Here is a 26513-nt window from a genome sequence, read left to right on the forward strand (position 1 = left end):
CGATATAAACAAATCTAGAAACGGTTCAAGTTCTATGACCATCGACCGAAATGACGGTGTAATAGGAGTTGTATTTGACAACAGAGACAGAAGCAGCCCCAATTTTGACCGTGGACCTTTTGGTGGGTATGGAGCAGAATCCGGTTTTGGAGGTGGCTCTAGTGTTGATGGAAGAGTTGGAAGAGGAATGAGTGGCTTTTATGGACTCGACTCATTTGGAGGAGAAGGCTCCGTTGGAGGAATTGGATCATATAGCGGTTCTAGGCAAGGTATCAGTGATGGACTTAGTGGAAGAATGGTTGGCTTCAAAGGTCCCGGCTGAATGTCCGGCATTGGAGGAGCAGCGTCCGTTGGAGGAATAGAGTCATTTGGTGGTTCTGGTCCAGGTTCAGGTGGTGGGCTAGGTTGGGCAATTGCGGGCTTTGATGGACATGGTTTAATGCCTAGAGGTTTAAGAGGCATGGTTTTGCCCGGGGCCTTTGGAGGCATTTGGCCATATAGTAGTTTTGGTATAGGCTTAGGTGGTGGACTAAGTGGGGGAGTATCGGGAATTGGTGGACCTGGTTCAATTTCGGGAAGCGTAGGAGCCATGGTTGGAACCGGATATGTTGGAGGAATGGGGCAACATAGTGGTCCTGGTGTTGGATTAGGCGCAGGAATGGGAGGTTTCGGTGGATTAGGTTCCATTCCCGGCAGTGGAAGTTTGCTCGGCAGAATGGGACCTCACGATGGTTTAGATTTAGGTGGAAGCGGAGGAATGTCGGGTAATGGCGGAGAAATGAATGGTGGGGGTAATGGGGAAGGAGAAAGTCTCTTTTCTGGGGGTTCTGGAGTAGGGCAAAGGGTAGCAATTGGTTTCGGGAGATTTGGGTCAATGCCTGGAAAAGGAGGTATGGATTTGCATGGTCACTTCGGTGGCTCGGTGTCAGGAGGGCATGATTTTGGGTACGCAGGCATGATGGGACGTCCTGGAATGAATAGCCTGGGTGGCGCTGGTGGTCATTGCTTTGGAATGGCTGGTGCACATGGGATGTATGGTGATGGGCATGGATTTTAAGCACACACATTTTACATGTTTAGGTGTATTTTTCTAAATGAATGATTTATAATCCACTGTTGTTATGTTATTATTTTTTTTATAAATCTGAGGTCATTTATTGTTTCACAAATATCAAATACTGTGACCTATATATGCAGGAATCAATACAATACAACGTATTCTTTCATGAGTATGTGTTGTTTCTTTTAAAATAAGCGCAATCAAAGCAAAATAATCAAAATGTTCCTGTTTTGGCATGCGTCTATTATACTATTGTACAGTTCGGGTGCGCTCATTGCATTATCAATTGCTTCGTTGATATTTAAGTCACGATATTAATAGTCATAAATTTGTTAATTGCAACAATGTGCCAATATCAATCAAAATCACGGAGTGAAACGCACGCATAGAAAGGCAAATTAAATCTGACCGTGCACACTAGTGATAAAGCGTTGCTTTGATTTAAACCATAAACATGTGTTGTTGAATATGCATGAATAAAACATGGTTTGGAAAATATATATAATTGTTCAAAGGTTGTGAAAAAAGGCAACAAACACGTGCATTTAAATATTAATCAAACTAGTACACTCAACGTTTAATGTTGATATCTTTTAAAACACGAAATGCACCCACATGAATTGTTGTATTCTTTTTAAGTATCTTGAGTAATTACAGATATACAGTTTGAATAAAATTTTCTAAAGAGTAATAAATGAATTGCATTTAGTCTTCAGAATAGTTACAATCATTTGAGTTGATGAGTTCTACGTTTATTGGGATATTTCTAAATATAAAATACCTATATATGTGTTAGAAATTATAAGCTTAGTATCAAACATCAAACAAGTTCAGCGTTGATTTTGTATAAATGGCAGGCGATATATCCAGCTGAATTTTTCGGCTAATTTGTCTACGCCCGGTAAGTCGTACACCTCGGACTGAGTGACCGTGACCTTGGCATTGTGGAAATCTACGTATGTCTTTCTTCTGCTATGCATTCCTCTTTCCTCCTCGCTTCCTAGAAAACAATAAATTTAAGTTACGGGTTAACCATGCTGATGTCTTAAGTATGCTGGGGATCGATTTGGGTAAGCGTTTCACATGAGAGCGTCGTGTAGTGTGTGATGTAAAAAACGAATAAGACACACTTCCGGTCTCGGAAACATTCTGTGTATAAGTACGCAATAATACTATTTTGATGGTTTTATATATGAATTTGTAAAGGAAACAAACAAGTAATACAATAATAGACTTTTTGCGGTTATTTCAAAGACGCATACTGTGACGAGAAGTAATTAAAGTATTTAGTTGCAGTTCAAACAATCTTTAGAATTTACTATCGAAAGTGTTACCTTTGACTGTGTTATCTAAAATAATCGAAACAAATCCACCCAGGAACATTGGCGATCCAAGAATTCCCTTCACAATCTGATTAGCTGTTTCACTTCCTGGTAATTTTAATATGATGAATTTTAAATAATATTAACAAACACGAATCTTTGAAATAAAATCATTAACTAAGTAAATTATTTGAAACTATTGTATTAAATTCCGTATGCAGCGGTATTGATGTTCATTAATATAATTAGAATTAATAGTTTTACAAAACGATTTTAGATTTGTGTGTAACAACACAAGAACAAAACACCATAAAATCAACATTTAAATGAATGAAAAGTCAAACCTATGTCAAAACCCTTAGGATTTCGGTCTAGCCAATCTGGAATTACGAGGCCAACGTACAGGGAGATCCCGAACACGGCCATATTTCTATATGACCTCATATCGACTGATCGTAATGAAAAACAACCAATCGCCACCTGAAGAAAGTTGTTAAACAAGTATTAGTTGTGATCGACAACATCGAACTGTAAATATCTTAATCATCGCATGCTTGAGTTGTGTTCAAAATTCAGGCTCGGCTCTTCTTTTGTGCACGTTTTTTATAAATTTAAAGAGGAGTTTACCGTGTATCCGTTGACAATTGTTTTATCCATTTTAACCCGATTCATATACTGTTTCTATAATAACGGTACTTTTATATATGCATTTATATAGGCCAGTGTCAGGCTGAAGTCAGCGAGTGTCAACTCATATTGGGAAAGTATCTCGTTCGTGAGTCCTTTACAGCAAGAACCTCGCTAAAAGACCTAAAACTTCGTCCTATATAGAATGGTGAACATATCCGTATGTTAAAATGTAAAATATAGTTATCTAATCTCGAACAAATACGATAATAATATATAGTATTTTGCTCATAGGAAGTTTGATATCAATTTATTAGATATGCCATTATCGATTAGCATGTGATGGTGTGAAAAATATATAAAAGGAAACTCTTTTTAAAAGGGAATTAGACTAGTTGAATAACATAGTTTACATTAACATATTGTTAATATTATGCATTTATAAACAATATTTCAGAAATAAATATAAAATAAAGAATATCTAACTGATTTAAAATAAAGTTAAAAAGAACAATATATAACCAATGAGTGTTAACCGAGTACACTCATTGCCGCCTTTTATTAATGCATCTTAATGGTGTTTTGTTTTCATTAATTGCAATAAACATTTATAACATTATCCCTTTTCGAAAGAGTAGGCATTTGATGAGTACATTAAATACACAAACTGGTATCATATCGGGTGCTCTTGAACACGTACTTTTATTTCGCTTAGTTTGCCTCTGATCTGAATAACATCAAATACTAAGTGTGAGTTGATTGTGCAATATACCATGAAACTAACGAGCCTCGCACTGAGTTATCTGGGGTTAGTGCATGTGCGTAAAGGGTCGTCCCGTATGAGCCTGTTCAATCCGCGCAGGCTTATTAGGCACTTTCCATATTTTCCTTTAAACGAAAACATCTATTCAGGCGAAAAGTGTCGTCTCTGATTAGCCTTAACAGACGGATAATAAGCTAATATGGGATGACAATAAACGCTCATGCATAAGCCCATTATTATCAGAACAAGTCTGTATTCTCACCATGATACCAAATGAAACGAACATGGCTCCTCCCAATGCAGGGTCCGGCATTGTTGACAGCACAGCCCCTAACTTTCCAATCACGGACAAGCCCATGGAAATAACCCCTGTGGCCACCAGGCAAGATCTACTGGCTACCTGAACAATAAGACTCTCATCAAACACGAGTATCCAGTGCATTAATTGGACTACATCAATGCGTAATTGTTATTCTACATTCCAAGTTACAGGCCAAAAACAAAGGAGAAGTTAAGCTTTCATTCACGCGAAACCATTTTAAACCGTGTAACAAATCTTGACTCTAAATGTATTCGAGCAGGCAAAATATATTATGAATGTCGTGTGAATGAGATGCGGGATTGGAATATATCTCTAAATTCAATGCAAAATATTACTCAGGCACTTCGATTTTCTTAACTTGTTTCTGGTCAAAATGGTTTACATGGTTACAATTGTTAGAAATGAAGTTTATGCCCCCAACAATTATATCCAGTCTTTGTGCTTTGGATTTTAATACGAATAGTTATAATTCGACATTCCTCTGAAGTTTAAGGTGTTGTAAGATGTTTTAATTATGCATATATTCATTTTAAAAGTTGCTTTTAACGAGTCAAACATGATGTTGATTCGTTCTTAAAATTCATATACATTTGCTTGTTTCTTATTCAAACGTTTCTTCTAACGTGCATAAATAAACATGAACTGCTCGGGGGCCATCGGTCACTCAATAAGAGCAACAATAATCAAATGGCCAATTGTTTTCCTCCATGGGGCTTAATGAAACACAATCACTGTTATTATACAAAGTAAACACCTAAATATATTTATGTGCGACAATGAATCAATGTCATTCAATTGCAAACGATGATAAAACGATGCTTATATTTATTATCAATGCAAACAAATAACTGTTTTAATATAGTTACGTAGTTATACTGAACAGGTCAAACGTAAAAAACACTACTACGAACATATTTAAAGCACAATAAGCACTCAAAATGAACGAATATTTCTTACAATAGTTCGTAACATAAAGTAACCCCGTATAGCAATAACAGACATTCAACGTTTGATGTGGAATGATAGCATAGATTGACAGAGATACAAAATGTTCGTGTTATTGTTTTTGTGACAATAAATGCCATGCGATTTTCCCGCAACGATATCCGAATATTTACGAGCTAACGCGCGTACAAAATATAAACTAATGGCAGGTGCTCTCCATATTAAAGAGAAAAATAAAAGACCCATAACACAGTTATGTATTACCACATACATACTTTCATTTGTGCACTCTTTGTTTTGTTCTGACTCGCAAAGGGCAGGACAGCCTCGTTTGAGCTCCACTTATTAATGCCATGATGATTGTTCATAAGAACTAATTCGTGCGTCCGACGCTACCCGAAGTCAGTCTCGCGTTTGCTCGTTAATGTTCGGATATTATTGCGGAAAAGTCACGTGGAATTTATTGTTACAACAAATACAAAAGAGCATTTTGTATCTCGTTGAGTGTATGTGCCCAGACCTCATCTAGCGTTGATAAATGTACTGTTGCTATAAGGAACACTGCTTGTTTATGTGAAAACTTTATTTAAAAAAATATATTTACCAAATATTCGTTGTTTTTGTGGTGTATGGGGCTTTAATACGTTTGATTTCGAAATAATTTGGATATGATGTTATAGCAGGATTATCTGTTTACATTTGCCAACATGTTTAACATTTTATTCGCAATAATTAACAACATTTTGCCACAAGTTCGTACCTTAGTGATTCCAATCAAGGCTAAATTCGCTGTAGAAGAGGTAGTGGCGTGCCCGGCACCAAGTGCGCCGGAAATGACACTGCCAATACCTTCAATGAGAATTCCCCTGTTCACGGCACTTTTAGGGGGCGGAGGGACCAAAGAAAGCTGTGCGACCGCATGGTAGTCACCGATGCTCTCGAATATAGAGGAAACGACCGTGGCAAGAAAACCTATGAATATTGTCGTATTGAACAGCGGCTTTCCGAATTGGCCTGCAAAGGGACAATGCCTTCACATTATACATTGTTGTTTCTGTTAAATATGATGCGGCATAAACTACAGAAAAGTCCGACGATTTCGTGATCAAAATGACAAGTCCAAAGATGCTTGCACGATAAACTTTTAATCTCTGTCCAATATTAGAGATTTAAAACATAGTATCTTAATATAAATGCTAATTTAGATAAATAAGGCAAATACTTTAAATTGTTCTGCGATAACCGTTTTAAGATGGTGAAACTTATCTTATTCAATGTATGGTCTTCGGTTTGCTTAACGTTGTAATTTATGTATATTTTCAAGAACTTAATACATGCTTAATTTTACAGTTATATTTTCAACTTTATTATTCACCTTTATTTTGCATTCTCTTTATAAAGCTCTGAATTATTTTCTTCAGGAAATTGCTTTTACAAACTTTCTCGTGTTATTATTTGTGTTGGAATATCAGCAATATAAAGAAGTGAAACTCCAGCTGCTGGAGCAGTATTTAATTTTCATTAAAAACAATTAGTTGGTCCTTTATTTAAGGCAAGTGACCGATTGCCCAAACAGTACAAAACAGCACAATACAGCACAATACAAACCAACATAAACACAAAATATGAATAAAGCTGGAGTCACCGCCTTGGAACGGTCAATGCAAAGCATTGGGGGTTTAAACCTGGTTATAGAGCGCTCAACCTCACACTTGGCCCAGCAATATTCATAATACATTTAAGTGTAAATAAAATTTAACGTCATAGCATTGTAACTCAAATTAAACAATAATAAAAGGGAATTAAAACGCATTCAATTTAATTACTATTTAATTACTCAATTGCATTGAAGATACAAGAGTAACAGAATTACAACTTTTTGACGAACGATCAAATAAAATTATTAACAATTGTCAACTACATTCCTTCTTTACAGAAAAGATTTGAGAATATAGAATCATATAGTTAATATCTCAGATAATCATCGCGCAAATACAGGAAGAAGCAGCAATAATGGGTGTAAAAATTCCATATTACATAGCTTGGTTGTTTATGTGACTGCTTAACAAATTAAAAATAATTAAATCAAACAAGAAACGCCTATCAGAGAGAAAATATAAATAAAATGGAACGTTATAAACCCAATGACCTATGCATGTAGATTACAACTGGGAAAGTCGGTCGTATGACGTCACAAAAATCCATAATGACGTGAACAAATTCCAAGGGCAGTACTAAATAAAAATATTAATGGGGCTGTGCTACTAATAAAACAAGTTTAGGTGATTTAATATTAAGAAGCAAATGAATAAAAATGGTAATTCCATTAAAGCGACATTATTGGAATCAAACAGTATATAGGTGTTTTGACAACTGAAGACAGAAATGATTTGATGTACGATTTGAGTCCAAATGTAGCATCATGCTCGAACAATAATGGCTCGTTCTGACAAACACTGAGCTTAATTCATGTGCGTACATTGTAATGCCACATGATCCTGTGCAGTCCAGACATGCTAATCAGGGATGACTCATTCCTGCTTTTATGGCATTTTCCTTTTGGAGGTATCTTCTTTACAATAATCCAGTTTATGCGAACAGTGTCTTCCCTGATTAGCCTGTACGGACTACAAAGGCTGATATTGGCTGTAATCATGCGCATATGCAATATACTTAGCTTTTGCAGAACGACGCTCAATCAATCAGTCAATGTGTAATTTAATCTTGTAAACCATGTTTACCTGGATAGGGAAAGTAGAACCAAGGAGTTGAAAAGATTATGTTAGTCCTGATATCTGTCCTTGCTCTGTACGACATCTCCATCGGGTCCTCCGAGAAATAGCCAACACGTGTCAGGATTGCACATACACCCCAGGTGATAATTATGCTTAACATAATCTGTGTTAACAATATGTAATAATTATGAAACAATTGACTATTGAGGTTAAAAAAAATTCTTACTCCATCAAAACAGTAGTAAACTAGTATTAATGGTACAGTGTGATTGTACAGTATCTTAACTACCCTTTAGATAAAGTAATGCATTTTAACTATACCGTTTTTAACATGCGTATAGCTGCATGCAAAATAGATAGTGGAAAACGTTAGAATATAACAATTATCTGTTTTACAATGTAATTTTTTGTTTAAATAAATGTATACTTGTTATCAAAGTCATATTGTAACAAAAGGTAATTTGCAAGTATTACTTGATGTATGATGGTATAGCATCCAATCTATGTGTAAGAAGAAGTGATGCCATTTAAGTATAACTTTTGTGCATACATGAAGCCGTGTGTTAATAAGGTAAGTGGGAAACGTAGTAACATAACACTACTGGAAATGCTAATGTTGTCGTTAATTGGATTATTTCTTTGAAAACAAGTAATAACCGGGAACATCTGGAAGAGAGGTAAACGAGAAACTGTCCGTGTTCGATTCTTGGCGCCAGTAGGCTTACAGTCCAGGCTAGGTATCGGGATGTGTACCCGATCGAAGTAGAGCATGAACACGACAATGAGAGAGATGCTCCTGAAAACAAGTGGAAAAATACGTTTTATAACATTTTGTCTTAATAATATTTAGGGAAAGTTTAGCTGATGTTCAACAATTGAGAGCATCCAGAGGGCATCACTTGAAACTATTTTCAACTATACAGCAGTGAAACTATTGATTGTTCACTTACAAAAATAGAAAATCATGTATTTTACCTATTAAACTACTACTTCTTCTACTGCTACTACTACTACTACTTCGACTACTACTACTACTACTACTACTACTACTACTACTACTACTACTACTACTACTACTACTACTACTACTACTACTACTACTACTACTACTACTACTACTACTACTGCTACTGCTACTGCTACTACTACTACTTCTACTACTACTACTACTACTACTACTACTACTACTACTACTACTACTACTACTACTACTATTACTACTACTACTACTACCACTGATACTACTACTTTTTTTTTAATTCAATATAAGACATACAATGTTTACATGTATATGATCATAAAACAAAGTGATACCATGTAGCAGCAATAATGATCAGACATGTTATACAAGATATGCTAATATATAAACTTTATTGACTTTGTGATTTCCTTTAGATTAAAAAAAGAAGGGTCTTTAGAAAAGAAAAAGCAATAGAATAGTTGTGAAAAAGGATGAGTTGCATAAAGAGGGTAGAGACCATACTGGACTTGTGTATGAAAGTTTAATGTGTTTCCATTTTTGTTCAAGTATATTAAGTGTATCATTGTTTAGGGCTATTTCTGTTTCAATTTGGATTCTTCAGTTATAAATAATTGATAAAACAGTTAATTGTAGGTATTTGTTTTCTGTATTTCATGCTGAATATAAAATATTTTAATTAATATAATTATGTGATTCACTGCGTTATTAACCTCTTGTATGTTGAAGGTATTTACCCCTAAACTGATGTCTAAGAGAGATAGTTTAACATTTAATTGTTGTTTTTCTAGAAAGGTTGTCAACTGATTCCATAGAGATTGAATATGTTTACACTCACAGAAAAGGTGTTCTATTGTTTCAATATGTTCACTGAACATATCACATCGATTTGTGTTGGATAGGTTGCACTTAAAGATATTTATTTGTAGCTATGATTCTCTGGATGTAGTTATATTGAAAGTTTCTCAGTGTGCTATCAGTAGTTGATTGATATGGCATGACAAATATTTGTTTCCAAATAAATTCTTTATTTCCAAGAAGGTTTTGCCATTTAGTTTGAGCTTTAGAGATTTCAGCAGGGTTTTTAATTTGAAGTGTGTAAAATATTTTGTTCGTTTTGTTTTGTTTTGCAATAATTTTTGCTACGAATGTTCTTTAGTACATGGTGTGTCGTTTATATTGGTAACAGCTTTAATATGTATGGGTATGCTTTTCATCAATGTGAAGTACATCAGGAAAATACTTGTTGGTATTCCGAAAATGTAGAAATAATCAAAAGAATAGAAGTCGTTTATTCTGTAGTCGTGCAATTTTTCTACATATTGTATGTTTCGTTCGAACCAATGTTTGTAGAAAAACGTGTAATTGTTAGTAGTTATGTCTTTATTGTTCTATAGAATGATTTTACTCCTTATTTTGGTTTCTAAATTATGAGTAACTTTACACCATGCTGATAGAACATTCGATAGAAATATGTTTTTGGTTGCAATTTCATCAAAGATATTATTGTCGATATTACATTCAAAAGGTAAAGAGTCACCATATGTTTTAAGAATTTTCTGGTAGAATAATTTCCATTTACTCGTAATGGTATTATCTAAATATCTTTTAACCCAACTGCATTTGATTGAATTCAGGAATGAATCTATATCCGTAAGTCTGATACCTCCATATTCTACTGATTGAATTAATTGAGTTCGCTTAATCTTGTCAGGTTTACCGTCCCATATGAAATTAAATATTTCTGATTTAATATCTTCAATAATATCATTTGGTGGGTTTTGGAGAACTGTTAGTGTATAGATTAATTAAGGATGTGCAAACGTTTTTAATACGGTGTTTTTTTCCGATTAGTGTTAGTTTACGATGCTGCCATGGTTTTAAACAATTTTAACATTTTTGTAATTAAGGCAATATGTTTTTTTAGAATTGTTTCATTTTCATTGTTTGTAAAGGTTATTCCTAACGTTGTTGCTTCATTTGATGTCCAGTTGAATTTCATTTCTTTTTTAAGACGAATATTTCTTTGTTTAAATTTACCTACTCGTAGCATAGTGCATTTACTTGTATTTAGTTTAAGGCCCGATGCCATTCCATAAAGGGTTAGCGATTCTATAAGATTATTGAATGAGTCACTACTGTCATTTAAGAAATAAGTTGCATCGTCAGCAAATAGGGTCTGTTAAATTTCTTCATCAGGTTCTAGCGATATTCCCTTTATATGTTTATTTAATTGGATATAGTGTGATAGATACTCGATGCATATTATAAATAGCGAGGATGAAAGTGGGCATCCTTGTCTTACCCCTCGTTGGATGTTAAAACTGTTTGAGAAAAAAACTGTTTATAATTAAACTGTTAATATTGGTATAAAAAAGTTTGACCCATTTAATTAGACTTTCACCGAAGTTCATATTTTCTAAGCAAGAGAACATAAACGAATGGTCTAGTGAATCGAAAGCTTTGTCGAAGTCTGCGAAGAAAATGAGGCCAGCATTGTTTGATTGGTTGAAATAATTTATGAATTCTTGTATCAAACGTACGTTTTCACCAATGTCATTTAATGAAACCAGGTTGAGATCTTGAAATGACTGATGGTAATATTTTTTTTAAATTCTGTTTGATATACTTTTAGTTGCAATTTTATAATCGTTGTTCAGTAAACTAATCGGACGCCAGTTTGATAAGGATTCTAAGTTTTTCCATGTTTTGGAATGAGTGATATTATACCTTGTTTTTGTAGCGTAGTTAAGTTTTTGATGTTAAATGAATAGTTTAGTGAATGAATTAAATGCGTTTTAATATCATTTCATAATATTTTTTAAAATTATATTGTGATGTCATCAATTCCTGGACTTTTGTTATTTTGCATTTCTATTCGTGCTAATCCACATTCATATTTATTTAGTAATCCGTCGCACAGTAGTTTTTCCTCTTGATTTAAAGCATGATGTGTATTTTTAAAAAGGGTGTTATTTTCAACATGTTTTCGTTTATAGAGGGTTTCGAAAAATAAACGTTGTTCTTCTAGTATTTGAGTTCATTTTGTTATATCTTCGCCATTTACATTGTGTACAGTTTTTTGTTCACTTGTACGTTTTTCTATGTTTTCGAAGTATTTTGTATTGTTTTATTGTGTTCAACATGCTGTGCACGTGCTCTTAATATTATTCCATTGAGATGTGTATTATAAATTCCTTCTAATACTTGTTTTTTTTATATGTTATTTCATTTTCAATAGCTTTGGTATCGTTTGTGTTTGTTTCATGCAATTGCTTTTTAAGTGTTTCAATAGATTTTGGTAGTTTAAGTTTCAAGTTTGTGTTGTTCTTTTTGTTTGAATGTCGTGTATCTTATTGTTGTGTTACGTATCTTTCCTTTTATTACTTCCTATAATGTGTTTGGGTTTGCATCTTTATTATTTTAAACTGTGTTGAATATTTCCTGTTTTATTTGTGTTTGATATTGTGTATCTAATAAGATGCTGTTAATAATTTTAAAGTATCCTGTGCCTCTTTTAGGTTGTAGATTGTGTAGTTTAAGTTCAACTAGAGAGTGGTCAGGCATAAATCCTGGTTTTATGCTACATGTCTCAATAATGTTGCAAAGTGACTCAGATATTACAAAATAGTCTAATCTACAGAATATTGTTGGTTTCGTGTTTAAGTGCCAGGTGAATTTGCTTCCGTTTGGATACACTGTACGCCAGATGTCTATCATATTGTAGTTTTCAATTATGTTGTTTAAAATGTTTCTATTTTTAGGATGAGTATGAAGGTTTCCCTTCTTTTTATCTATTAATGGGTTAAGGACAGTATTGAGATCACCACCGACTATAATGTTTTTATCTTGGTTACTAATTATAAACGATTGTAATGTTTCGTAAAATGTTGAATCATCAATATTGGGGCCGTAAACGTTGATTAATATTAATTGTGTTTCGTGTATTTTGATATCTTTACTCGCTTGTCTGCCAATTATTATTTCGTTAAAGTTATTGACTGTGATCCCTATATTATTTTTTTATCAGAAAGGCAATGCCTTGTTTATTAGTATGTTGTCCACTGAAATAGATATCTCCGTCCCATTCATCATTTAAGGTTTGTGCTCAAGTATGTGTCAAGTGACTTTCTTGAAATAGGCATATACTATTTATTTTTTTCGTCTCACCATTTGAAGACTTTTATGTGTTTGTCTTTATTATTTAGCCCTTTTACATTCAGAGTGCATTATTTAATCAATTAAAGAGATGGAGGGTGATGTAAATGATATTTTGTGTGTGCTTGTTCAGTAAGTTTCTATTTAAAACATGTCCAGTTGGTTTCTCTTATAGATGTCCATACATACCAACAAAAATAGAAAGCAAAAAATAGGGATGCAAAAAGATGAATATTCCATAGACATGAAGAAGTAAAAAGAAATAATCACAAAAGTGAGAAAAAAAAACACAATAAACGACTTATCCCCAATAGAGACATAGAAAAAAAAAATTACAACATGTAAAAACACAAAAACAAGCAAATGTGTTTATGCTAGGTAAATTGCCCTAAATATAGGAATCAATTATTGGTATCTAATGTTCTCAAAACGAAAGTTTAAACAAATTGATATGAGTAATAATAATGATTTCACTGGAGTATGTATTTTATAACTTTGATTTATTAAGTTACTTTAAGTATAAGACGTTACTTTTCGGTATGTAAGATTGATAAAAAAACACAAAAAATGTTTGAGGTTTATGTATATTCCTAATAAAGGTCACACTGTAATATGTAAATTATATGTTTTAACAAAAGATCATACCTAAGGATTTAAACATAGATTGTTTATACGTATTTGTACTATATCAATTACAGAAGAGTTGAAAAAAAACACAATACAAGTATTGGTTCACTACAATATTATTGTACACTATGAATATATCATACACTGTGAGCATAAATTGATTTGTTTAAAAAGTGCTTAGTTTTAACAAAACGTAAAATATCACTAATATTATTTTATAGATCAATAATGTAACGCTGTTATATCAAACATTTATTCTAGCTTTTTAGTGAAAGTCAGCTTTTTGTTAACATCGGAACAATAGAGGCTATATAATTTAAATATTTATTGAGAAAATTATTCAGATAAATTAAACACAAATTAAACAGAGAAGAAATCCACAAATATCGAACAAGCACTCTAGCATTGAAGTGAGAAAAAAAGTAAAACTAATTGAACAGAGCAGGCTATTATAATTTCCCGCCAAATATTTTTACCGTAATTGCAAATTGTGGTAATTGAGGAGGTGTTCCATTTCGTAATTCGTTGAGTAAACATGCACGGATACATAATGATTGCAGATAAACAAGTATAAAATATCACGATTTGACAAAATAATTTTTAACAAGCGATATATAATGTTTTCTAGCGTAAAAAGAATTCATAATAGAGTATGTGTTTTAATGTTTTAGACGTTTGGTACCTTATAATAAGTGGAACTACAAGCATGTTAAGTAAAAATCGTTTAAAACAGCCATGATTTAACAGTAACTCAACTGACGAGTCATCCACGGGAGCCACGGGGAAATTTAGGTAGTATACAGTATATGAGTGTACGAGTGTATAACCTTGAATAATATCCTAGCAAAAATATACTCACAATTGCTACTCAATCGTTTAACAAACTATACAAACAAACGCCCAACAATCATTAACAGCCAGTTTGGTTATCAAAAGGGCAAAAGCACAACAGATTGTATATTTATACTAAACGCAATTATATCAAAAATAATAAACTGAGGTCAAAAATTATACACCATTTTTATCGACTATCAACAGTGCTATGATTAAATCAATCACACGCTACTTTGTCAAAAAATGATATCGGAAAATGTGAGTTCAAAAATGATAAGCGCTCTAAAAGCGATGTATAGTTTCGTTAAATCAGTAATTAAATTCAATCATAACTTGTCCGACCCATTCTCGATACGCCAAGGAGTGAAACAAAGTGATTGCAGTTCATCACTGCTCTTCATGATGTTCGTTAATGACATATAGGAGAACATAAAAACAGATTTAGATGGTTTATTCACTATAGACGAATTGAAATTATTTCTTATTTTGTATGCTGGTGACCAAATTTTATTCGCAACGTCACCAAACTCATTACAACACTATCTATCTATCTATCTATCTATCTATCTATCTATCTATCTAGCTATCGATCTATCTATCTATCTATCTATCTATCTATCTATCTATCGATCTATCTATCTATCTATCTATCTATCTATCTATCTATCTATCTATCTATCTATCTATCTAGCTATCGATCTATCTATCGATCTATCTATCTATCTATCTATCTATCTATCTATCTATCTATCTATCTATCTATCTATCTATCTATCTATCTATCTATCTATCTATCTATCTATCTATCTATCTATCTATCTATCTATCATCTATCTATCTATCTATCTATCTATCTATCTATCTATCTATCTATCTATCTATCTATCTATCATCTATCCATCTATCTATCTATCTATCTATCTATCTATCTATCTATCTATCTATCTCTATCTATCTATCTATCTATCTATCTATCTATCTATCTATCTATCTATCTATCTATCTATCTATCTATCTATCTATCTATCTATCTATCTATCTATCTATCTATAACCGAATCTCAATTTATACAATGCAAACAACGAATATTAGACACTTATACTCAAACATGGCTCGCCGATATTAACAGCTCTACCCGTCTCTCTACGTACTGTTTATTCAAACAAAGTTAATCGTTAGAAAGATATTAAGACAAAATTCATGAACCAAAATATAAAATTGCCCTTAGCAGATTCCGTTTATCATCGCATAACCTAGAAATAGAAAGGGGGCGATACAATAATATTAAAAAGGAAAACCGTAAGTGCAAATTATGTAATATGAATACTGTTGAAACTGAGTACCATTTCTTACTAGTTTGCCCTATATATACGCACCTAAGAAGAAAACTTTTTAAAGTTACAGTACTGCAGATGGCCAACAATTTCAAAGTCTGATGTCCAGTGAAAATAAAACTATACTTATAAGTCTAGCAAAGTTTATATACGAAGCTTCAAATTTATGACGCCTACTAGATACGTAATTAGTCTTTTAGAACGTAACAACCCTTTAACATTATTCCATCTTTTATTTCACGCTCAACATACCTTAACTCAAATTCAATCCTCATTCCCTATAAAATTTAATAGCATTATAAACAATGCTAATTTGTTTCCACTCAACTTTGTTTCATTTTGAATTATTTTTTTAATGGCTTAGCTTTTAATAATTTATGATATTATATCAACTTTCAGAAATTGTTATTGTTTATAAATAACTATAACCATAATTCTCGTATTGAAATAATTTGATTTTTAATTATTTCTATAACTTGTTGCTGGATACTAACATAATTTTTAGTGAATGAATGCTGTACTTCTTAACATTACATTGTTGTCAATGTTGAATATATTTTTTTCAAACGAATATATATTTTTTTTTCACTATTACCATGAGTTCATTTTAACACTTAATCCACATCTGCCATGACATGTATTACTTGTATATATAAAATGTATATGTGTAGGCTTAGAGCTTGTATAAGCTTTATTGCTGAAATAAATGTTGCTGTTGTTGTTGTTGATTAGCAAGTCATTTAGTTTCTAACAATAGGGATTAACACCTAAAGAATATAATGTATTGAGAAAAAGGTTGTGCAAAAAAAACGCCGTGTGCCATGAATTTCTAGTCAGTTTGCATGATTTACATTTCAATTAGATATATACGTCAATGTTAAAGGTTAAAGTCGGCAATAGTTTTAACAACAAATGACTTTTTGACGAACATGCGATAGAATATGAGACACGTAAAATACAAGCTTTTACGTAAAAGACTGAGCGTCTGTCTATATTAGTTTTAAAAAAAATAAAATGAGAAACGATGCAAATCGTATCGAACGGTCAAAGATTGTTACGAGATATACAATAAAATATTATTTTTTATTAGGAACAAAAACAATGTTTGTATTTTCTATATTGGGTTTGTGAAGAAATATGTTACAAATTGTATGGAGCAGTCAAGTTAGTTCTGCTAAACTATAGATCGGTAAATAAGTTTTTTTTAAGTAAAGGAGCGAAACAATGACAGTATGGTATACAGTTGGATAAGAAAAACATTACATACTGATTAAAAGTTAGACAAGTAAAATGTCCAAAGTTTGTAGGATACTCTTCTGCGAACATAATGTCATCATTCCAAACCATTTTAAACAATGACTGCCGTCTAAAACTTCCTCCTCCTGTTTCGGGAGTCAGTGATTGTGTCATTTATATTGTCAAATATGTCGAACTTGATTCTTTGCTCCGAGGTGGTTAGCCGCACCATTAAACCACCAGGCGTTTTTGATATCGGGATGAAGAAATAACCTGCTTATTAGTCCTTGGTTTCGTTTTGTCCACAAGCTTGTACCCTTTCGTTTTGATTGGAGTACGTTTCCTCATGATTGCTGACTTTGCATTGTTGTTTTTTAGTTTAATGAGTATTGCCCTGGTTGTCCCCTTCTTGGATGGAATGCGATGTATGGCAATAATGTCCTCGTGTTTCAGGTCAACGTCAGCTGTTGTCTTCAATTGTTTGAAACTGTTTGAATGAGATTGGTTTCAGATTCATCGGATGTTTCCTTGATGTTCATGAGTTTAACACTGTTCTTTCTCGAGTATTGTTCTTTGTAGTTTGAAAGTTTAAGGACTTCCGCTAGTTTTATAATGTTTCTAAATTTGTATTTGTTGCTCAGTAATTGACTTGGTGATATTTAACTCGAGATCGGACATCTTTTGCTTCAACTGTTCATTTTCAAATTCCAAATCTGTTAATTTTTCATTGAATGTTTTGTCCTTTTTTTGACTTCAGTTTCGATTGTTTTAATCATTGTAAGTTCGATTTTGTTCATTATTGTGGAAACTGTTTTCTAACTAATATCTTCTTTCCCTTTCCGCTTCAGCATACTTTTGAAATCTTCCCTCAATTCCGCTTACCCCTCAGTCATGTATTCGAGCAGCGTATTTATATTGGACATGTCGTCTATGCTCGTATTAGTACTATTACTTGAGTCAGCGGGGTTTTTTTTGTTAGCTGATTTAGTCTCGGCCTTTTTCCTTTAAAATTAAGTTTCGTTTGTTTAAGTTTACCGTTACTACTCATAGTTAATGGGTATTGTTATATTGTCACTATTTTGCAGATTGTAGTAATTTAAAATCCAATCAGTGTAGAAGGTTACACAGCCAGTATTGCTTTTATTAAACGGTTCACTGTCTACAGGTAAAATGTTAATCCGAATAGTTATTTTGTTTGTTGAATAGGTCCAATAGTTTCAATATGACCGGGGTCCTCTCAATGCACTACAAATGCACTACAAAATCCAGTTTGATGACCCAGACGATTCCACAAATTCACTAAAACCACAATTGATGTCACCTTCATGAGGTCAGTAGTTTATTCCATGTATTATTGACACAATTACATACTGCCTTATACCGAATTTCACTATGTTCTGTAAATATTTCCTACAATAAAAGGCAATTGACACAGGAGCTGCGATCAGCCGAACATCACTGCTCAATTTTCCCGCCCAAGTCTACTACAACTTCTACTACTACTACTACTACTACTACTACTACTACTACTACTACTACTACTACTACTACTACTACTACTACTACTACTACTACTACTACTACTACTACTACTACTACTACTACTACTACTACTACACTACTACTACTACTACTACTACTACTACTACTACTACTACTACTACTACTACTACTACTACTACTACTACTACTACTTCTACTACTACTACTACTACTACTACTACTACTACTACTACTACTACTACTACTACTTCTACTACTACTACTACTTCTACTACTACTACTACAACTACTACTACTACTACTTCTACTTCTACTACTACTACTACTACTACTACTAATACTACTACTACTATTACTATTACTACTACTACTACTATTACTACTACTACTACTACTACTACTTCTACTACTACTACTTCTACTACTATTACTACTACTACTGGTACTATTACTACTACTACTACTACTGCTACTGCTACTACTACTACTACTACTACTACTACTACTACTACTACTACTACTACTACTACTACTACTACTACTACTACTACTACTACTACTACTACTACTACTACTACTACTACGACTACTACTACTACTACTACTACTACTACTACTACTACTACTACTACTACTACTACTACTACTACTACTACTACTACTACTACTACTACTACTACTACTACTACTACTACTACTACTACCACCATTACTACTACTGCTACTGCTACTACGGCTACTGCTACTAATACTTCTACTACTACTATTTCTATTACTACTATTGCTACTATTAGTACTTCTGCTACTACTGCTACTTCTACTACTTCTCTTACTATAACTACTATTTTTGCTACTACTGCTTCTTTTTGTATTGATAATTGATAAGTAATTATTAATCGCTTTCCGTCGTAAAATGCTATTGTTTTTGTTAGTAGCCTACGTACTTCATTTGTTTACACACTTAACAAGGAGTGTTGTGTTTATATAACTGCCGTATACAAGATAATGTTAGGGAATTAGATATTGCTAACATCGAAATAAAAAACAACGGCGTTTGATTGAAATGCGTTGTCTATCAATATTATATAGGCATTGTTTTTAAAAAAAAATATCACAAACTTACATTATTGTTAATGGCCAATGGGATTGTGCGTACTCCAGTGGTATTTTGTACAAAGAGAGACCAATTAGAGACACCACTACGGAAACCGACAAGGGTCCAATAAATCTTAAAGCTTTCCCAACAAGTCCAGTAGCCCCTACCGCCACCTCTAGGAGGGATGCGAGTAGAAGACATCCCATCATCTGTGAAATAATGATCTCATTACCTATATTTGTTTTCGATAAACCAAATGAAGACAACTTGTACATGTACTCTAATAGACAAATCTTTATATTGAACATTGATTTGTTAAAAAATACATAGCTAACTTATTTAGTATGTTTTAACGTACATTGAAAAAATGTACATTATTTTGTTTCTGAAATTGAAATCGTAGACGGCGAGTAAAACATGCAAAATCAAAAGAAGGCATGACGTTTTAACTAATGATGAAAATATCCTGATGAAAATATATTGAAATGCGAAGTCAGTGACTTGGTGAAAGAAGTATAATGGTTTACAAAAAAACTCTAAATTACTTACGTTCGACTAAGTATTTTAGCCATTCGTTGCTGTTGTTTTGTTTTATTTGAATTATATTCGTAATTGTTAATCTGTGAAAATCGCTTTAGTTTGATGATCGAGAAAATGTACTTTTTAGCCTTCAGAACATTAACAAAATGTTTTCTGTTTCTGATATCTTACCTCTCGCACTCTCACGAACATTTCCTTCTCGTCATTTGCGTCGAAAGGTATGCGCTGGATTAAGGACGTATTCGACGTTTGGTTAAGTTCTATCAATGCCTCTTCTGCTTCACGAAATACACCAAATTCAGAATTATACCGCGTGTCCGTTGGCCATTGTTCGCATTTGTGTGCAAAGCTTCATATCAGATTTCAAAATAAGCTGATAAGAATATTTTTTTTGTAAAAAAATATAAACCACACAATGTACATACCACGATTATAAATACGATACTATGTTCGTAACAAACTGTATGGATGCAAGTATAGTTGGACAGAACTTTTAAAGTCATAACATAAAAGTCATTCGCACATGCAAAGATGAAATATCTATGAAGTTGAAGGCTTGGTGACAAGTCTGAGACAAACATGTTCAATAAAACACCTGTGTAACAAGCATCTCGTGTACAATATTTATTACTTGTTTGCTTAAAATGTTTTTGAGAACGATGTTTGATGACAAAATCGATATAATTTTAATGTGTACAGGATAAGTAAAGTTGACAAAATAAATATGAATATGTATCGTAACATTCTTATATTTAAATCGTATAACTTACTCAGAAGCAGATGTATTGTTAATATACAAAAAAAATGAAAGAACTACAAAACGAACCTTTAAGAAGTTTGCAATTCCATCGATCGTCAGACCGCATGCCAATAAGTGGCACCAAGAATGTCGAACACACAGACTGAAAGACTGGAAGCCTGCAACATGCGTAAAGGCATTTAATTAATCCTGCCTCCCTATGCATGCCTATCAAGAATTACACTGCGTCTAACAATTGTGTTTTTTACATTGTGTTAAACGAGATCCGACACTAAACAATTAGAAGTGAACATGCAATGGTATTTTTGCGTTCAGGTTGTGCTCATTGTGTCTTTGCACATGAGAACGCATATGAAAAGAACAAACACAATACATAATTTCATGTATTTCGAAGCTGTTTTGAAAAAAAAAACAAGTCATTAGTCATTCACAACCTTAAAATGTATTACAAAAATATGCATTGTTTTGAATTACCGACGAATTTGCTGGTTGAATTTTACTTTCATCCCAAAAATAAACATTACATGATGATCAGCTATACGTTTAGTAGCCTGTTAAGGAAAAATGGAAACTCGTTCCACATACACGCGTTATTAATAACTGAGCAAGAATATTATATTTGTATATTTGATTAAGCCTTATATTGCTGATCTAGTGTCATAATATAATGTTAATCAGATAACAGGTTCATATCATTTTGTGTAAATATGCATGTCTGTGAAACACACAATATTTAACCTACGCTCATTAAAACGACTCTACTCAACAACTCGGTTGACGACGAATTTAGTTGCATTCGTGATCTATAAAACAAAACGGTATGATATAAATGTTGTTACATTACATCATTGTGGTGTTCAAAATGTTGACTCGCACGAGTTGTTTGTGTGTAATGTAATTTTCTGAACAAATTAAAGTACACAATTAAGGGTATACATGTCAAAAACGTCATCACACGGTAGGATTCTTGTGCAGTGCGCATCCCCTACATGTGGTCTACTTATTAAATCGCAAGTTGATATTTTTCAAATATGGTCTCGTAATCATGTTATTACAGTGCACAAAGGGTAACAATTCAAGAGAGAAGAACTCCAGAGAAGTTGTTGGTATTTCTTGATATTTTAACTTTTTCCGATTTAATGCAAATACGAGTTTTCAGAAAACTCGTTCTTAGTCTGATTAATAATGGCTTAATAAGAGAACCTAATCTTACAAGTGAGAAATTACTGACGGATTTAAGTAGTACAAGACAATGCAGAAACTATATACTACCTCCATTAGGGGCATGGACATTTACTGAGACAGTAATGTATATTTGAAGAAAAAAAAAACCTGATTCCAAGTAACGGCATGAATGTTGTGCAGAGGCCAGACATAAACAACGTCGTGCAGAAGAGCTGAGATCTGATTGGATGATCCTGAGGAGCGCATATGACGTCAGAGATAAAATATGAAGTTGTAAGGCAACCCCCGAGGCCAATAAGAATATTCTGAAAACGAAAATAGAAATACATATTTTTAACCAACAATAACACATTTTTTTCGGTGAAAACTTCAACTTCTTACCGTTATATCTTATAACAATGTATAACATGGATGTCACTTGAAGATTTTTGTCATACTTGAGTATATTGTTTTTAAAGGACACACATGGGGCATGGAATTGTTACAACGAAACCTACCACTTTTGCCGATAATTTTTTCTTGTCTTGTTGTGTGCTCATATATCAGGCTAGGCTTAGAAAATTCGTGTCTTGCCGAGCAATTATATATGGACAATCATTCAAAGAAAATTACAATGCACTCTAGAATGTCTAATTTCTGGAAGATTTTAAGGATACAATATTTGAAATAGATACTTTCACTAAAACTGTGTGTGATTCTATTTGAACAGAAAAGAACATAACTTTATTCAACTCAAGTTACAATTGCATCACATACGGAAACATATAGTCATTTAAACATAATTTTCACATGACAGGGTTAGGTAAGATCTACTTCGAACAATAACTAACATACATTTTTAGGTAATAAATATTTAAGGAATTGGAGAGGGGGTGGGTGTCCAGTTGATTATATGACTAGTTATTGGACTTTTACCTGGGTGTAATACATTTCATATGTATCGTAGCCTCAAATATTGAAACAAACTATAGGTTATTGAAAAGCGCATGGGGAAATGATTAATCGGGTCAGTGTAACAGACGTGAAAGTTTTGTTGACATGTGCGATTCACGCTGATTTAACGTTGGGAATTCATAGAGCAAGTGGAATAATCTAGTGATTTTGAACGGATACATCTTTAAGGATTAATCAAAGGCACATAGGGTAAGTTTCATAGTATCATGTATTTGATAATTTATAACAGTCTAGCTAGGGTTCTAACAAAAACGGGCGTTATTGTGTCTGTACATCAAAGTTAATTGAACATGGTACAACATATTACAACATCGAGATTGCAACTAGATTACAACGAACGACGACTGTATGCACACTAAGTAAAGAAAATAAGTACATTTAGTTCTTAATATGTTTGTTACACTATAACTAGAATGCACTGTTAAAACAAATACATGTTATTCATGCGCATAAATTTAAGAGCAGAGATTAAATCAACAATAGTATCATAGTAGTTTAATTCAGCACTTTTAACTATTGGATTGTTGTAGTGCCCTTGGATTTTAAACGATGATCATGTTATACAGCACAATGTGACATTTTTTGCGTTAGAAAATAAAATTAACTATGCGTACACAACTCAACTTTTATAATATGCATGGATGATACATATAATGTGTATAAATAATTGTAGTTATTGAAGTGCTTGAATATAAAAATAATTGAATTATCTAGAAACTGTATCGATTAGTATTTGCATGAATTTGGAAGTGTTTTTTAAATACAATAGTTGAGGAACGTAATAGTAACTCTTTATATTTTAACATATTTGGTCTGCAGAAGTAATATTTCTTAATATATTTTTTCCTATCTGACTCAAATAATGGGCATTTCAGCAAAAAATGGAATTCATCTCCTACGTCATTAAGATAACATAGTATGCAGTTTCTGTCTGAAATATCACTACCTTCACATCTACCGGTTTCTATTGGAAAGTAATGGTTGCCAGTTCTAAATCTTATCATACTTATTTATTCTTTATTACTTAGTTTTAGCAAATAGCTTTCAAGATTCATATTGTCTTTTATAAGTGAGTAGTTTATACCCTTACTAGAATTATTTAGAGATGTATGCCAGCTTTGGAGATTTTGTACTAAAAGGATATCCTTTATTTTATATTTAACAGTTGTGTCCCTTATTTCATTTTGATGTAGCCAAATATCATTTCTCCCAGTGTCAACGAGTGTAGATTTAATTTTATTTATCCATTTTGACTCAAAATCTGGTAGATAAAGCATATAATGGTAAATCCTAAACGCTATTTTACTTTGGTTTCCCGTAATAAGTCTATTCCAATATCCAATTATTCTGCTCTTAATAGTGATTTCAATGAGGTACCGGCCTGATTCAGCGTACAACATATACTTTTTCTGAGATTAAGTACTTTTCTAAGGAATTAAAAGTGGATTTATTTTAGCAATGTACACTCTTCATATCCCCAAAGTTATAAGGAGTATGTTACAATTGGTATAATAGTATTATCAAACAGTTTAAATATTAAGTCAATAGGTAAATTTAAATTGTAAATACGTGTATACAATAAGTGAAGAGCTTTTCTAGCCTGCTGCGCAAGATGTTTTCTGGTTGTAAGGAAACTGCCGGACTTTGCAAAAAAGGTACCTAAATATTTATAGCTTTTAACTATTTCTAGTGCAGTATCACCAATTTGTATTATTAATGACCTACAGGGCAAGAGCATTAAAAAAAATATCCTTGGTATTTTAAAAATCAAATTTTTTTCCAAATATTAAAATGTGAGTGAATTTATTTAACGAATGGTTGGTTGTGGTTATCAAAGCTGAGTCTCGAAATACTATGCTTATGCGCTCTGTTTGTCACTTCTTGGGGCAACGCCTGCTGTGACTTAGCAAGCCGGTGTGGGCGTGGCAGTCCTTGTTGCACAATACGCACACAAAGGGGCTTGCAGTCGGGGGGGGGGGGGGGTGGCGGCTTTTCGCATGCTTCTCTTCTGAGTTGCATGTCCGGATCTGCTTTCCTCAGCTGCCTCGATACCTCTGTGTAAAGACTGTCGCCAAGCGGTGCGATCCTCGGCAAGGGTCTCCCAGGTTTCTGCTGTAATGTAGCAGGCTTTGAGGTCCCGCTTGCAGGCATCTTTGTACCTGAGAGCTGAGCGACCTACGGGTCGCGTGCCAGTTGCAAGCTGGCCGTACAAGACGTCCTTTGGTAGGCGTCCATCCTCCATTCGGCGCACGTGACCAAGCCAGCGGAGGCGACGTTGAGCTAGTAGGGCATACATGCTTGGGATCCCAGCACGTTCCAGTATGTCATTGTATGGGATACGATCCTGCCACTTTATCTCCAACAAGCGCTTTAGGCAACGCATGTGAAACGTGTTGAGGCGGCGTTCATGTCGCATGAGGGTCGTCCATGTTTCGCTACTGTACAGCAGAGTGCTGATGACACAGGCCTGGTATACCCTGGTCTTGGTCTTCTCTGTCAGAAGCTTATTTTTCCAGACTCTCTTTGTCAGTCTGGCAATGGTAGCTGAAGCCTTTGCGATGCGCTTGCTTAGCTCGGTATCGATGGACAGGTTTACGCTGATGGTGGAACCAAGGTAGGTGAAGTCCTCAACCACCTCCAGGGTATAGTCCCCGATCTTAATGCAGGGTACGTTGCTGGCATCCTGGCCCATGATATTAGTCTTTTTCATGCTGACAGTAAGCCCAAATTCTGAACATGCTGTAGCGAAGAGGTCTATGAGTCTTTGAAGAGCCTCTTCTGTATGCGTAACCAGGGCAGCATCGTCCGCAAACAGCATCTCTCTGACGAGGACTTCGGTCACTTTTGTTCTGGCCCGTAAGCGAGCGAGGTTGAAGAGTTTCCCGTCAGACCTGGTGTGAATGTAGATGCCATCAGTGGACGAGTCAAAAGCATACTTCAGCAGCATCGAGGAGAAGATGCCAAACAAGGTAGGTGCAAGCACGCAACCCTGCTTGACACCGCTGTTGATGAGGAATGGCTCTGAGGATGACCCGTCAAAGACGACAGTTCCTTTCATGTCTTCGTGAAAGGATACCACCATGCTGCGCAGCTTGGGAGGGCAACCTATCTTCTCCAAAAGGCGGAACAGTCCGGGTCTGCTTACCAAGTCGAAAGCTTTAATGAGGTCGATGAAGACCAAGTAAAGAGGCATACCCTGTTCTCTGCACTTTTCTTGGAGTTGGCGTACAGTAAAGATCATGTCGGTGGTAGATCTGCATATGTGCTTTTTATTTTATGCTTTTTGTACGTTTATTTACATTCTAAAAGAGTTAATATGGATAATTTCTCTGGAATAATGACGTCATTTCGTTAAAAAATGACGTCATTTCACCGTAAAAAAATATCGATAATTTTCACTGTTTATTTTCACTGTTTGAAGCTACATTATCAGTTTTAATTAACTGATATTTTCTCTATAAACCATCGGAAAGCATATAAATAACGTTGTGATACATGAGTTGTTTACATCCTTCTTTCGAGAAAAAAGATCG

The 26513-nt window shown here is 33.8% G+C and overlaps 2 protein-coding genes across 2 annotated transcripts; one reads left to right on the forward strand and one right to left on the reverse strand.

The window, feature by feature from the left end:
- Window positions 1-322: 322 nt before the first annotated feature.
- LOC127861720 (uncharacterized) lies at window positions 323-1057 on the forward strand. Its single transcript, XM_052400407.1, has one exon. It carries the CDS (start codon window positions 323-325, stop codon window positions 1055-1057), a length of 735 nt encoding a protein of 244 aa, XP_052256367.1.
- A 519-nt stretch (window positions 1058-1576) lies between these two features.
- Window positions 1577-17077, reverse strand: LOC127862658 (solute carrier family 23 member 2-like). Its single transcript, XM_052401861.1, has 8 exons — window positions 16974-17077; window positions 8432-8570; window positions 7781-7937; window positions 5800-6053; window positions 4035-4172; window positions 2727-2862; window positions 2395-2490; window positions 1577-2060 (listed from the first exon to the last, which is right to left on the reverse strand). The coding sequence occupies exons 1-8, from the start codon at window positions 17051-17053 to the stop codon at window positions 1891-1893; spliced, it is 1170 nt and encodes a 389-aa protein (XP_052257821.1). The 5' UTR covers window positions 17054-17077; the 3' UTR covers window positions 1577-1890.
- Between the last annotated feature and the right edge of the window lie 9436 nt (window positions 17078-26513).

This window comes from Dreissena polymorpha, chromosome 16 (assembly GCF_020536995.1).
Source record: "Dreissena polymorpha isolate Duluth1 chromosome 16, UMN_Dpol_1.0, whole genome shotgun sequence".
Lineage (NCBI taxonomy): Eukaryota > Metazoa > Mollusca > Bivalvia > Myida > Dreissenidae > Dreissena > Dreissena polymorpha.

Bases quoted from the DNA above. Each gene is read 5' to 3' on its own strand.
- LOC127861720 (XM_052400407.1), top strand. From the start codon at position 323: ATGTCCGGCATTGGAGGAGCAGCGTCCGTTGGAGGAATAGAGTCATTT.
- LOC127862658 (XM_052401861.1), bottom strand. From the start codon at position 17,053: ATGGTTTGGAATGATGACATTATGTTCGCAGAAGAGTATCCTACAAAC. The intron at 2,491-2,726 runs GTTTGACTTTTC...TAAAATTACCAG, and splicing joins TCCTAAGGGTTTTGACATAG to GAAGTGAAACAGCTAATCAG. The intron at 2,061-2,394 runs GTAACACTTTCG...ATTGTTTTCTAG, and splicing joins TTTAGATAACACAGTCAAAG to GAAGCGAGGAGGAAAGAGGA.